This window comes from Crinia signifera, chromosome 8, assembly GCF_055691185.1.
Source record: "Crinia signifera chromosome 8, ASM5569118v1, whole genome shotgun sequence".
NCBI lineage: Eukaryota > Metazoa > Chordata > Amphibia > Anura > Myobatrachidae > Crinia > Crinia signifera.
The window spans coordinates 18,392,483-18,405,289 of NC_139224.1; the positions used below are offsets into that span (position 1 = coordinate 18,392,483).

General features: G+C 51.3%; 1 protein-coding gene across 1 annotated transcript; it reads right to left on the bottom strand.

Annotated features, from left to right (window-relative positions):
- Nucleotides 1–383: 383 nt before the first annotated feature.
- On the bottom strand, nucleotides 384–12,769 carry NICN1 (nicolin 1, tubulin polyglutamylase complex subunit). Its single transcript, XM_083155880.1, has 7 exons — nucleotides 12,612–12,769; nucleotides 11,707–11,872; nucleotides 8,907–9,077; nucleotides 5,902–6,015; nucleotides 5,644–5,715; nucleotides 3,071–3,175; nucleotides 384–982 (listed from the first exon to the last, which is right to left on the bottom strand). Exons 2-7 carry the CDS (start codon nucleotides 11,836–11,838, stop codon nucleotides 941–943), a joined length of 636 nt encoding a protein of 211 aa, XP_083012006.1. The 5' UTR covers nucleotides 11,839–11,872; nucleotides 12,612–12,769; the 3' UTR covers nucleotides 384–940.
- Between the last annotated feature and the right edge of the window lie 38 nt (nucleotides 12,770–12,807).

Consider the following 12,807-nt stretch of genomic DNA (forward strand, 5'->3'; position numbering starts at 1 on the left):
CATTACATTGACACCACTAGATCGACATGCATGAAGGTCGATTTGACTGAAGGTTGACATGGGTTTAGGTCAACAGGGTCATTAGGTCGACATGGGAAGGCCTACTATCAAAAGGTCGACATGGGGTTTTTCACTGTTTTTTACCGACAGGCGCTATTCCATCCATTAGGGCATGGTGGGAGAATAAAATAGTGTGCCGAGTGCAGCAAGCCATGCGAGGAGACAAGGTGCACTTTTTTAGTGTCCATGTCGACATTCGGGTAAACAAAAAGTGGAAAAAGAATACACATCTTAGTCAATGTCCCCCTCTGTCTCCAACGTCTGCAGGAAACGCCGCCGTACGTTCTCCCGTCATTTACTAATAATACAAAGTAATTCTAGAATAATCTGTAACCTGATTTATGTCACACAGTCAGACACATAATGAGAGCAGCGTGAGAACATATTAGTGACAATTACACACAGACAACAGTAGCGATTATCTGCTCTAATTACTGCGGAGCGGCTCCCGGCCTGCTGGTCCCCAGTGTATCTAGCGGGATCTAGCCAGAGTCCATCACACGGTACAGTGCACAGTCCCGTCCCTCATACCTAGCGTACAGCACACTGTACAATGCGCAGCTCCCCTCCCCCCCCCCTCATAGTCAGCATACAGCCCTGCGTATGTTAGTGCATGCAGAATCACAACTGTAGCACAAATGTTCCCTTATTCCAAACACGACAGGACCAGACCCCGGCTATGGGCACACGAACCCCACAGGTTACACTGAATTAAAGGCTGCCAATGAGATCTGTGTGAAGTTATCCAAGTCTGTTAGTCCATGCCCAAACACACACCAAGTTGGAGGCACCGCAGGAGGTAGGTTACACTGCCATATACATGTACACAGCCCCATGTGCCTAATCCGCAGCAGGGTCCATCCATGTGCAGGCACATATGTCACGTGTAGGAGAGGAGGTTGATATCGTAGCATCCGTCCACCTATAAAATAAATATCAATGATTTATCTCTGCTGTCATTAGCCGGGTGCAGGTAAGTACATTATGTGGCCGAACACTGTATGAGACACACCGGGCCGCGGTCAATATTTCCCTATGGAGACTGGGCTGCACATCACGTTCCTGGGGGATGTTGCACAGGTAGGAATCTCTTCCTCTTATGTATTTTACATTTGTGCGGTCCACAATGAGACATGAAGGTACAAAAAGCGCAGGTAAAATGGGGAAGTATCTGGAAGTGTTGAAGACAAATGCTGACATATGGTAAATGATACAGGTGAAGAGTTCCAGAGGTAAGGACCAGTTAGATAGATGGATTTAAGCTGTGAGAGGAATTTAAGCTGCGAGAAAGAGGTAAAGACCTGTCTGATACAGGGATTTAAGCTGTGAGAGAGGGATGCAATTCCAGAGGTAAGGACCAGTCACATAGAGGAATTTACGCTGTGAGCGAGAGGTAAGGACCTGTTAGACAGAGGGAATTAAGCTGTGAGAGAGAGGGATGGAGTTCCAGAGGTAAGGATCAGTCAGATAATGGGATTTAAGCTGTGAGAAATAGGTAAAGATGAGTTAGATAGAGGGAGTTAAGCTGTGAGAGAGGGAAGGAGTTCCAGAGGCAGGGACCAGTCAGATAGAGACAATTAAGCTGTGTGTGAGAGAGAGAGGGATGGAGTCCCCGAGGTAAGGACCCGTCAGATAGAGGGATTTAAGCTGTGAGAGTGAGGTAAGGACCAGTCAGATAATGGGATTAAGGCTGTGAGAAAGAGGTAAGGACCAGTTAGATATAGGTATTTAAGCTGTGAGTGAGCGATGGAATTCCAGAGGAAAGGACCAGTCAGATAGAGGAATTTAAGCTGTGAGCGAAAGGTTAGGACCAGTTAGATAGAGGGAATTAGCTGTGAGAGAGAGGGATGGAGTTCCAGAGGTAAGAACCAGTCAGATAGAGGGATTTAAGCTGTGAGAGGTAAGGACCAGTCATATAATGGGATTTAAGCTGTGAGAAAGAGGTAAGGACCAGTTAGATAGAGGGAATTAAGCTGTGAGAGAGGGATGGAGTTCCAGAGGTAAGGACCAGTTAGATAGAAAGATTTAACCTGTGAGATTGCTGTGGAAGGTGCTGTGTGACTGATGTGCACCAGACATTGGGGGGTGCTGTGTAACTGATGTGCGCCAGGCATTGGGGGGTGCTGTGCAACTGATGTGCGCCAGACATTGGAGGTACGGTGTGACTGATGTGCACCAGACATTGGGGGTACGGTGTGACTGATATGCACCAAGCATTGGGGGTACGGTGTGACTAATGTGCACCAGACATTAGGGGTGCTGTGTGACTGATGTGCACCAGACATTGTGTGTGTGTGTGGGGGGGGGTGCTGTGTAACTGATGTGCGCCAGGCATTGGGGGGTGCTGTGTGACTGATGTGCACCAGACATTGGGGGTACGGTGTGACTGATGTGCACCAGACATTGGGGGGTGCTGTGTGGCTGATGTGCACCAGACATTGGGGGTGCTATGTGACCGATGTGCACCAGACATTGGGGGTGCTGTGTGACTGATGTGCACCAGACATTGGGGGGTGCTGTGTGGCTGATGTGCACCAGACATTGGGGGGTGCTGTGTGGCTTATGTGCACCAGACATTGGGGGTACGGTATGGCTGATGTGCACCAGACATTGGGGGTGCTATGTGACCGATGTGCACCAGACATTGGGGGTGCTGTGTGACTGATGTGCACCAGACATTGGGGGGTGCTGTGTGGCTGATGTTCACCAGACATTGGGGGTACGGTGTGACTGAGGTGCACCAGACATTGGGGGTACGGTGTGACTGAGGTGCACCAGACATTGGGGGGTTCTGTGTGACTGATGCTGCACCAGACATTGGGGGTACGGTGTGACTGAGGTGCACCAGACATTGGGAGTACGGTGTGACTGAGGTGCACCAGCCATTGGGGGGGGGTGCTGTGTGACTGATGTGCACTAGACATTGGGGGGTGCTGTGTGACTGATGTGCACCAGACATTGGGGGGGTGCTGTGTGACTGATGCTGCACACAGACTTCCCTAGCACTCACATCAAACCTGCCGATGCTGACCGCGCTCTGATTGGCTCTCATGACTTCTGTCAGTGCCCACATTTGCTGCACCTCACTGGACACGCGCTCTGGATCCGGGACAGCCTGGAACACAAATATCGCTTGTAACCAATAATTACACTACAAACATCATATAACAGAATCAACAAGCAGCCAAATCTGACGCTATAATGGGACAGGTCTGTTATACTATTGAGGAATAGATACTGGGTATTTTATTTATTAACAGTTTCTTATATAGCACACACATATTCCGCAGCGCTGTACAGAGACTATTATTACCAGTTATTTATATAGCGCACACATATTCCGCAGCGCTGTACAGAGACTATTATTACCAGTTATTTATATAGCGCACACATATTCCGCAGCGCTGTACAGAGAATATTATTACCAGTTATTTATATAGCACACACACATATTCCGCAGCGCTGTACAGAGAATATTATTACCAGGTATTTATATAGCGCACACATATTCCACAGCACTGTACAGAGAATATTATTACCAGTTATTTATATAGCGCACACATATTCCGCAGCGCTGTGCAGAGACTATTATTACCAGTTATTATATAGCGCACACATATTCTGCAGTGCTGTACAAAGGATATTATTACCAGTTATTTATATAGCGCACACATATTCCGCAGCGCTGTGCAGAGACTATTATTACCAGTTATTATATAGCGCACACATATTCCACAGCACTGTACAAAGGATATTATTACCAGTTATTTATATAACGCACACATATTCCGCAGCGCTGTACAGAGAATATTATTACCAGTTATTTATATAGGACACACATATTCTGCAGCGCTGTACAGAGATTATTATTACCAGTTATTTATATAGCGCACACATATTCCGCAGCGCTGTACAGAGACTATTATTACCAGTTATTTATATAGCGCACACATATTCCGCAGCGCTGTACAGAGAATATTATTACCAGTTATTTATATAGCACACACACATATTCCGCAGCGCTGTACAGAGAATATTATTACCAGGTATTTATATAGCGCACACATATTCCACAGCACTGTACAGAGAATATTATTACCAGTTATTTATATAGCGCACACATATTCCGCAGCGCTGTGCAGAGACTATTATTACCAGTTATTATATAGCGCACACATATTCTGCAGTGCTGTACAAAGGATATTATTACCAGTTATTTATATAGCGCACACATATTCCGCAGCGCTGTGCAGAGACTATTATTACCAGTTATTATATAGCGCACACATATTCCACAGCACTGTACAAAGGATATTATTACCAGTTATTTATATAACGCACACATATTCCGCAGCGCTGTACAGAGAATATTATTACCAGTTATTTATATAGGACACACATATTCTGCAGCGCTGTACAGAGATTATTATTACCAGTTATTTATATAGCGCACACATATTCCGCAGCGCTGTACAGAGAATATTATTACCAGTTATTTATATAGCGCACACATATTCTGCAGTGCTGTACAGAGGATATTATTACCAGGTATTTACTCCACACATTTAGGGTCATGGAGGGAATCAAACTCATGTCAGTGCTGTGAGGCAGTAACGCTAACCATTACTCCATCTGTGTATGGGTGCAGTATATGCAGCACTGAGACTGGCTGTGTGATACCTCACTCTCGTCACCACCCCTAAGAATCCCTCTCCCCATCTGTAATTGTATGTAACTGAGCCGCCTCCTACATCCTCACCTGGAGCCGCTTCTCCCAGGCTCCCACATCCACTCCTGGAGCCGCTTCTCCCAGGCTACCACACCCTCACCTGGAACTACTTCTCCCAGGCTCCTACACCCACACCAGGAACCACTTCTCCCAGGCTCCTACACCCACACCAGGAACCACTTCTCCCGGGCTCCCGCACCTGGAACCACTTCTCCCATGGCTCCTACACCCGCACCTGGAACCACTTCTCCCAGGCTCCTACACCCGCACCTGGAACCATTTCTCCCAGGCTCCTCCACTTGAAACCACTTTTCAGAGGCTTCTACACCCGCACCAGGAACCACTTCTCCCAGGCTCCTACATCTGCACCTGGATTTGCTTCTCCCAGGCTCCTACATCTGTAGCTCGAACTGCTTCTTGAACTGCTTGTTCCACCGCAGACTCCTACACCGACACCTAATTGCGTATAATCGTATATCCCCATATGTAGGCAAGCTTTTGGACATGTACAGTAATATCATTCTTTTACTGGTTGGTTACATGCTCAGCCCATGTCAGTGCTGGTGGTACTGGTACCTAGTGACCATTGCACAAACACTATCCTGGCACCATCTTTCCGTTAGAATGCTGAATTCTCCCCCCTGCCATGCAATGTTATCCTGCCCAGCTGTATCATCATCACCCTCCGGGTTACTCCCCCACCCCAGGGTGCTCTGCTATTCTGCACTCTCTCTCTCTGATCCCCCATCATGCAGCACTGCGCACTCTGTGGTGCCCTATAAATAAATGATAATAATCCCTTTCACCAATATCTCTCATATACCTGACAGCGTATAATCGCCCCCAATTCTCACCTTGTGCAGATTGCGCAGCTTCTCTTTGGGGGGAAGATGAGACATCCACCAGGAGAACCCTCTCTGCGGGCTCTGGAACACATAACAGTAACACCCAGATAAGTAGTGCGGCACTCACCTCCTGTGCGCGGCTACCGGGAAGCGCATAGTGCCCAGGACAGGCAGTTATCGTCAGCTGAGGGATAGGAACGTTCTCTGTAAGTGGACAGAGCCCTTACAGTATATATTGTCCTCTGCGGCAGAGACCTGACCACTTACCTGCCTTCCAGGTGGATTGATCTGCAGTTCTTCCAGGGTAAAGGTCCGCCAGACAGGTGATGGCTGTCGCAGGATGAGACGAAGGGAGACCACGTTATCTGTATCACACAGCATCTGGGGAGGAGTAATATATCATTGGTGGGACCCAAACTACTCCCCCTCTGCAGTGACCCACACCCCTCTCCCACCGCAGTGACCCAAACTCCTCTCCCACCACAGTGACCCACACCCCTCCCTCACCAGCGGGTTCCATACTCCCTCCCCCGACGCCGGTACCCACACCTCCGCCACCGAGACCCACACCCCTCCCCCGCCGCAGGGACCCCCACCCTTTCCCCACCGCAGGGACCCACACTAGGGCTAGACAGTTTACAGCTGTATCGGCAGCAGCAGGGCTAGGCCGGTCAGGGCTGTATTGGCGGCAGCAGCAGGGCTAGGCAGGTCAGGGCTGTAATGGAGGCAGCAGCAGGGATAGGCCGGTCAGGGCTGTATTGGCGGCAACAGCAGGGCTAGGCGGGTCAGGGCTGTATTGGCGGCAGCAGCAGGGCTAGGCAGGTCAGGGCTGTATTGGCGGCAACAGCAGGGCTAGGCGGGTCAGGGCTGTATTGGCGGCAGCAGCAGGGCTAGGCGGGTCAGGGCTGTATTGGAGGCAGCAGCAGGGCTAGGCAGGTCAGGGCTGTATTGGCGGCAGCAGCAGGGCTAGGCCGGTCAGGGCTGTATTGGCGGCAGCAGCAGGCCTAGGTGGGTCAGGGCTGTATTGGAGGCAGCAGGAGGGCTAGGTGGGTCAGGGCTGTATTGGTGGCAGCAGCAGGGCTAGGCGGGTCAGGGCTGTATTGGAGGCAGCAGCAGGGCTAGGCAAGTCAGGGCTGTATTGGAGGCAGCAGCAGGGCTAGGCCGGTCAGGGCTGTATTGGCAGCAGCAGGGCTAGGCCAGTCAGGGCTGTATTGGTGGCAGCAGGAGGGCTAGGAGGGTCAGGGCTGTATTGGCAGCAGCAGGGCTAGGCGGGTCAGGGCTGTATTGGAGGCAGCAGCAGGGCTAGGCCGGTCAGGGCTGTATTGGCGGCAGCAGCAGGCCTAGGTGGGTCAGGGCTGTATTGGAGGCAGCAGGAGGGCTAGGTGGGTCAGGGCTGTATTGGTGGCAGCAGCAGGGCTAGGCGGGTCAGGGCTGTATTGGTGGCAGCAGCAGGGCTAGGCGGGTCAGGGCTGTATTGGAGGCAGCAGCAGGGCTAGGCAAGTCAGGGCTGTATTGGAGGCAGCAGCAGGGCTAGGCCGGTCAGGGCTGTATTGGCAGCAGCAGGGCTAGGCCAGTCAGGGCTGTATTGGTGGCAGCAGGAGGGCTAGGAGGGTCAGGGCTGTATTGGCAGCAGCAGGGCTAGGCGGGTCAGGGCTGTATTGGAGGCAGCAGCAGGGCTAGGCCGGTCAGGGCTGTATTGGCGGCAGCAGCAGGCCTAGGTGGGTCAGGGCTGTATTGGAGGCAGCAGGAGGGCTAGGTGGGTCAGGGCTGTATTGGTGGCAGCAGCAGGGCTAGGCGGGTCAGGGCTGTATTGGAGGCAGCAGCAGGGCTAGGCGGGTCAGGGCTGTATTGGAGGCAGCAGCAGGGCTAGGCGGGTCAGGGCTGTATTGGAGGCAGCAGCAGGGCTAGGCCGGTCAGGGCTGTATTGGCGGCAGCAGCAGGGCTAGGCCGGTCAGGGCTGTATTGGAGGCAGCAGCAGGCCTAGGTGGGTCAGGGCTGTATTGGCAGCAGCAGGGCTAGGTGGGTCAGGGCTGTATTGGAGGCAGCAGCAGGGCTAGGCCGGTCAGGGCTGTATTGGAGGCAGCAGCAGGGCTAGGCCAGTCAGGGCTGTATTGGCGGCAACAGCAGGGCTAGGCGGGTCAGGGCAGTATTGGAGGCAGCAGCAGGCATAGGCCAGTCAGGGCTGTATTGGAGGCAGCAGCAGGCATAGGCCGGTCAGGGCTGTATTGGCGGCAGCAGCAGGGATAGGCCGGTCAGGGCTGTATTGGAGGCAGCAGCAGGGATAGGCCGGTCAGGGCTGTATTGGCGGCAGCAGGAGGTCTAGACCGGTCAGGGCTGTATTGGAGGCAGCAGCAGGGATAGGCCGGTCAGGGCTGTATTGGAGGCAGCAGCAGGGATAGGCCGGTCAGGGCTGTATTGGAGGCAGCAGCAGGGATAGGCCGGTCAGGGCTGTATTGGAGGCAGCAGCAGGGCTAGGCCGGTCAGGGCTGTATTGGAGGCAGCAGCAGGGATAGGCCGGTCAGGGCTGTATTGGAGGCAGCAGCAGGCATAGGCCGGTCAGGGCTGTATTGGCGGCAGCAGGAGGGCTAGGCGAGTCAGGGCTGTATTGGAGGCAGCAGCAGGGATAGGCCAGTCAGGGAAGCTAGGGTCTGTAAGGAGGGCTGAGGGCTAGTGTAAGGGGTCTGGAGGACTGCAAGCCCAATGGGACTTCAGTATCGGTGGTTCCTGGTAGGACGCATTCCCACTGAAGCGGTGCGGTGACTGTAACCCAGGACACTGTGTGTGCTTTACATTGATGTATCATTGTGTGTAGGCTTTATGCTGAGTCTATAACCACCTGACGGCTGTGTGATGTTACCCAGCCGGGGAGTTTGTGGTTACTCCACGTTGTGCTGTGAACAACTTGGTCGTTATGTAGAAAAGAACCTGGGATTGAGTAGAACGGTTTTGTTCTCACAATCTACCTTGGTGTCAGTATTGTTACTTTATGACAATCCCAACAATACAGTTACAATACACATAAGCACAAGGGCGTAACTACCATAGGTGCAGGGGGTGCAGCTGCTATGGGGCCCAGAGCTGAGAGGGGCCCACTTTGCCTGTCAAAGTATCATGTGCTATATACATTTTTCAGCATTAGGTGATGATTAGGGGCCCTTACAAACTTTTGCTATGGGGCCCACATTTATCTAGTTACGCCACTGCATAAGCAGGACATACCACGGCCACGCCCAGTCACTAATACACAACACATGCCAGGTAAGTGCACCCACCTGCTGCCTGTACACAGACACATAGTCCTGGGACCCCTCTTCCGTGTGAGGGCTTGGCATGAGACGCAGGTTGCTGACACAGGTCTTCCAGGGTCCAGGCTTGGCAGGGGGCTCAGACACCTGGATCTGAATGGTCAGGAAAGCGGTGTAGTAATTCTTAAAGTTGATCTCCTGCACCAGAGAGGGGTAATACACTCAGTGACGGGTCCTGAAAATACCCCAACAGAGGGAGTCACTGCCACTATCCACCAAGGCATTGCCGGCACGGCGCACAGGCACAGGCACTGCCGGTACTGGGCACGGCGCACAGGCACTAGAGATAGGTAGGTCACTATGGGTGTGGGACAATGGGTAGACAGCAAAAAGGTCGACATCCAAGAAGGTTGACATGTAATTAGGTCGACACAATCAACATGGGGTTTTTCACAATTTTTTTGTTCCAAATGTCAACACATTATTATATAATGTATAATAGTGCCCCCCCCCCCAGGAATAACATAATGTTTAATAATATAAACTATAATAGTGTCACCCCAGGAATAATATACTGTATCTCTTATATATTTGGCTACATCTGTCACCTTAAAGTGTGTCTGGAGATATAACCCTGGGTGGAGCCTCTGACTCACATGACTGACTCACATGACAGAGAACCAGCCCAGTGAGCCCACAGTGCCAGACACCCTCTGCCTCTCCATGTTACGCAGCAAAGACACAGCTACACACCAGACACACCAGGTGAGTGCCCCACACCTCCATACCTCCCAACATGACCCTCTCCAGGAGGGACAGAATGCTATGTTTGTGGACTTCCATCTTAATTTATGATTGTCATCACCTGTCATTTTAAACAGGGTAATTGATAAGAAAGGTGTTTAAGCACAGGTGATGGTAATCCATAAATTAAGAAGAAAGTCCAGAAACAGAGCAATGTGTCCCTCCCCCATTCACGGCATCCCCACGATTAAATGGCACATGCAAAACACTGACATGGCTATGGTCGACAATGAAAAAGGTTGACAAGATTTATTTTTCACTTTTTCAATGTTTTCATATTTATTCTCATGTGTCGACATGGACACCAATGAAGTGCCACACTTATGTCAACATTTACATGTGTTGACCTTTCTGTGTTGATTTTTTTCTTGTGGCGATTCGCGGCACCCCCCGCGACCCCCCTCCTGCGATTTGTAGCACACCCCCCGCAATTCGCGGCACCCCCGGTGACACCCGAGATTCGCGGCCCCACCCCGTGACACCCCCCCCTCCTGCAATTCGCGCCAACCCCCGGGCCCCCCCTCCCGCGGTTCACGGTGCCCCCCACGACCCCCCCTACCGCGGTTCACGGTGCCCCCCACGACCCCCCCTACCGCGATTCCTCACCCCTCACCTCCTCCCTCCTCCCTCCCCCGCGCGTGATTCACGGCAACCCCAGGATTAAATGGCACATGCAAAACACTGGCACAGCTATGGTCGACAATGAAAAAGGTTGACATGAGTTTTTGAAGATTTATTTTTCTTATTTTGAAGTGCCACACTTATGTCAACATTTACATGTGTTGAACTTTCTGTGTTGATTTTTTCTTGTAGCAATTTTTTTCCAGTGACAACTATGAACTATGTGCACATCAACCTACACATCATCAACCAATTCTTTGTATAATATATAATACCTGTTCTGTTATACTGTAGGTGTTTTAAGTCAGACCTTTTACTGCTACTATTACTGTTTATGTAAATGCATTCTGAATGACAGCAACATCCTACCATCCTTCTACAAGAATATATAACCAACTAGGTGATTCATCGTGCCCTGTGCCCCCCCCCCCCCTCCCGCAATTCACGGACCCCCGGCGCACCCCCCTCCCGCGATTCGCAACCCCCCCCTAGCACAATTCACGCCCCCTCCCACGCTTTGCGGACCCCCGCCCTCTCCCGCGATACGCCGACACCTGCGCCCCCTCCCTCCCTTGATTCACGGCACCCCCCGCACCCCTCCCGCAATTCACGGCACCCCTAAGCCCCTCTTTAGTCCCCCGTATACACACCCCCACCCCTATCACTACCCAGCTTCCTGCTCTCCTGAACCGTAACTTCCACCACTGGGGAGTCGCTGACGCTGTTTTGCCCACATGCCCCTATCATGCCTCATAGCCCAGCCTCCTGCTCTCATGCACCCAGTAGGAGGAGACACTGACTAAGGGCCACCATCCTGTACTCCTGTACTGCCACGCTGGACCCTCACCCACTGGCAGAAGCTGCACAGTATCTCCCACCCTCCTCTTTAGTCCCCCTTATGCCCACACACCCCTATCACTAACCAGCCTCCTGTTTTCCTGTGTCGTGACCTCCGCCAGTGGGGAGCCGCTGACTCAGAAACACCCTACTATACTATTGCACACACACACCTAAACAACATGCACACACAGCCCCCCCCCACACCCACAAATGTCACTGTACCCTCCACACTATCAATGTACATCTTACTCTGTAACCGCTTTTTAATTAAACAAAACAATACACACCCCCTTCCACATCATATGCTCTCTATTTAACACATTTCACCTATAACTCAAGTTGCAATACAGGCCATCTTTCATACAATTCTAACCATCTTTCTCATATACAAATGTTCACAAATTAAAGGGGCGCAGCCCCTTACGACGGTGTGAAGAGCGCCCATAGGGCGCGATGAATCACCTAGTAATAATATAATGTATAAAGTGGGGGGTCCCTGGGAGCCATAACATCTGTGCCTGAGCGCCATCACTGGTATAATAGTGTTACTATGGTAACTCACATTCACTGTCTGTGCACGAGGAAAGGTGACATCGATGACATTTACACCTGGTGTGCCCAGCTCAGACATCACGTCGCCCACCTGCAGTGGCACTGGTGCCCGGATGGTGCAGGGAGCAGGTTCTTCTGCCATGATACACACAACACAAAGAGGAGGATAGCAGGCTCTGGAACACAAGACATGGAACATGAGTCACTGACAATTACACACATTTCTCATAGATAACGATTTAATCCCCACTACCAGCGCACAGGGGCCTGATTCAGTATGGGCTGTTAATCCAGCAATTCTCGAGTGGAGTGTTTGCTCGCAGTGTGACTGACAGGAAGCCAGCAATTGGCTGTTTTCTGGGCGCGCCCAAGGCATGCCTAGGGGTATATGAGGAGGGCATGTCACATCAGCAATGATCACATCCAGGCGTATATGAGGAGGGCGTGTCACATCAGCAAAGACCATGCCTAGGGGTATATGATGAGGGCGTGTCACATCAACAATGATTACGTCCAGGGGTATATGAGGAGTGCATGTCACATCAGCAATGACCACACCCAGGGGTATATGAGAAGGGCGTGTCACATCAGCAATGACCACGCCCAGGGGTATATGAGGAACGTGTGTCATGTCAGCAATGACCACGCGCAGGGGTATATGAAAAGGGGGTGTGATAGAAGGTGACAGAGTACAGGGGGGTGTTATATACAAGGTGACAGGGTACAGGGCGGTCAGTTATATATAAGGTGACAGGTTACAGAGGGGTGTTATATATAAGGTGGCAGGGTAGAGGGTGGTGTTATATATAAAAGGCGACAGGGTACAGGGGGTGTTATATATAAGGTGACAGGATACTGGGATGGTGTTTTAATAAAGGTGACAATGTGGGGGATACAATATAGACATGCACTCACCAGTCCTAGGTTAGTTGGAATATGCTGCGCTATATAAGAAACTGTAAATAAATAATTAGTAGAGTTGGTAGGTTAGCGTCTATTTTCCAGGATATAGTCCTTCTGCCATCATCTATCATGGCCGCCGCCGCTCTCCTACTTATGCCCGGATCTACTGCCCACACCAGACATGGCTGCCTGAGAGATCACGTGACTA

What these genes read in the sequence shown, in the direction of transcription:
- NICN1 (XM_083155880.1), bottom strand. Translation starts at nt 11,838, where the DNA reads ATGGCAGAAGAACCTGCTCCCTGCACCATCCGGGCACCAGTGCCACTG. An exon ending in TGTCTGTGTACAGGCAGCAG is followed by an intron (nt 6,016 to 8,906) that starts GTGGGTGCACTT and finishes ACTCCTCCCCAG; the next exon opens with ATGCTGTGTGATACAGATAA. An exon ending in AGCTGCGCAATCTGCACAAG is followed by an intron (nt 3,176 to 5,643) that starts GTGAGAATTGGG and finishes TTTGTGTTCCAG; the next exon opens with GCTGTCCCGGATCCAGAGCG.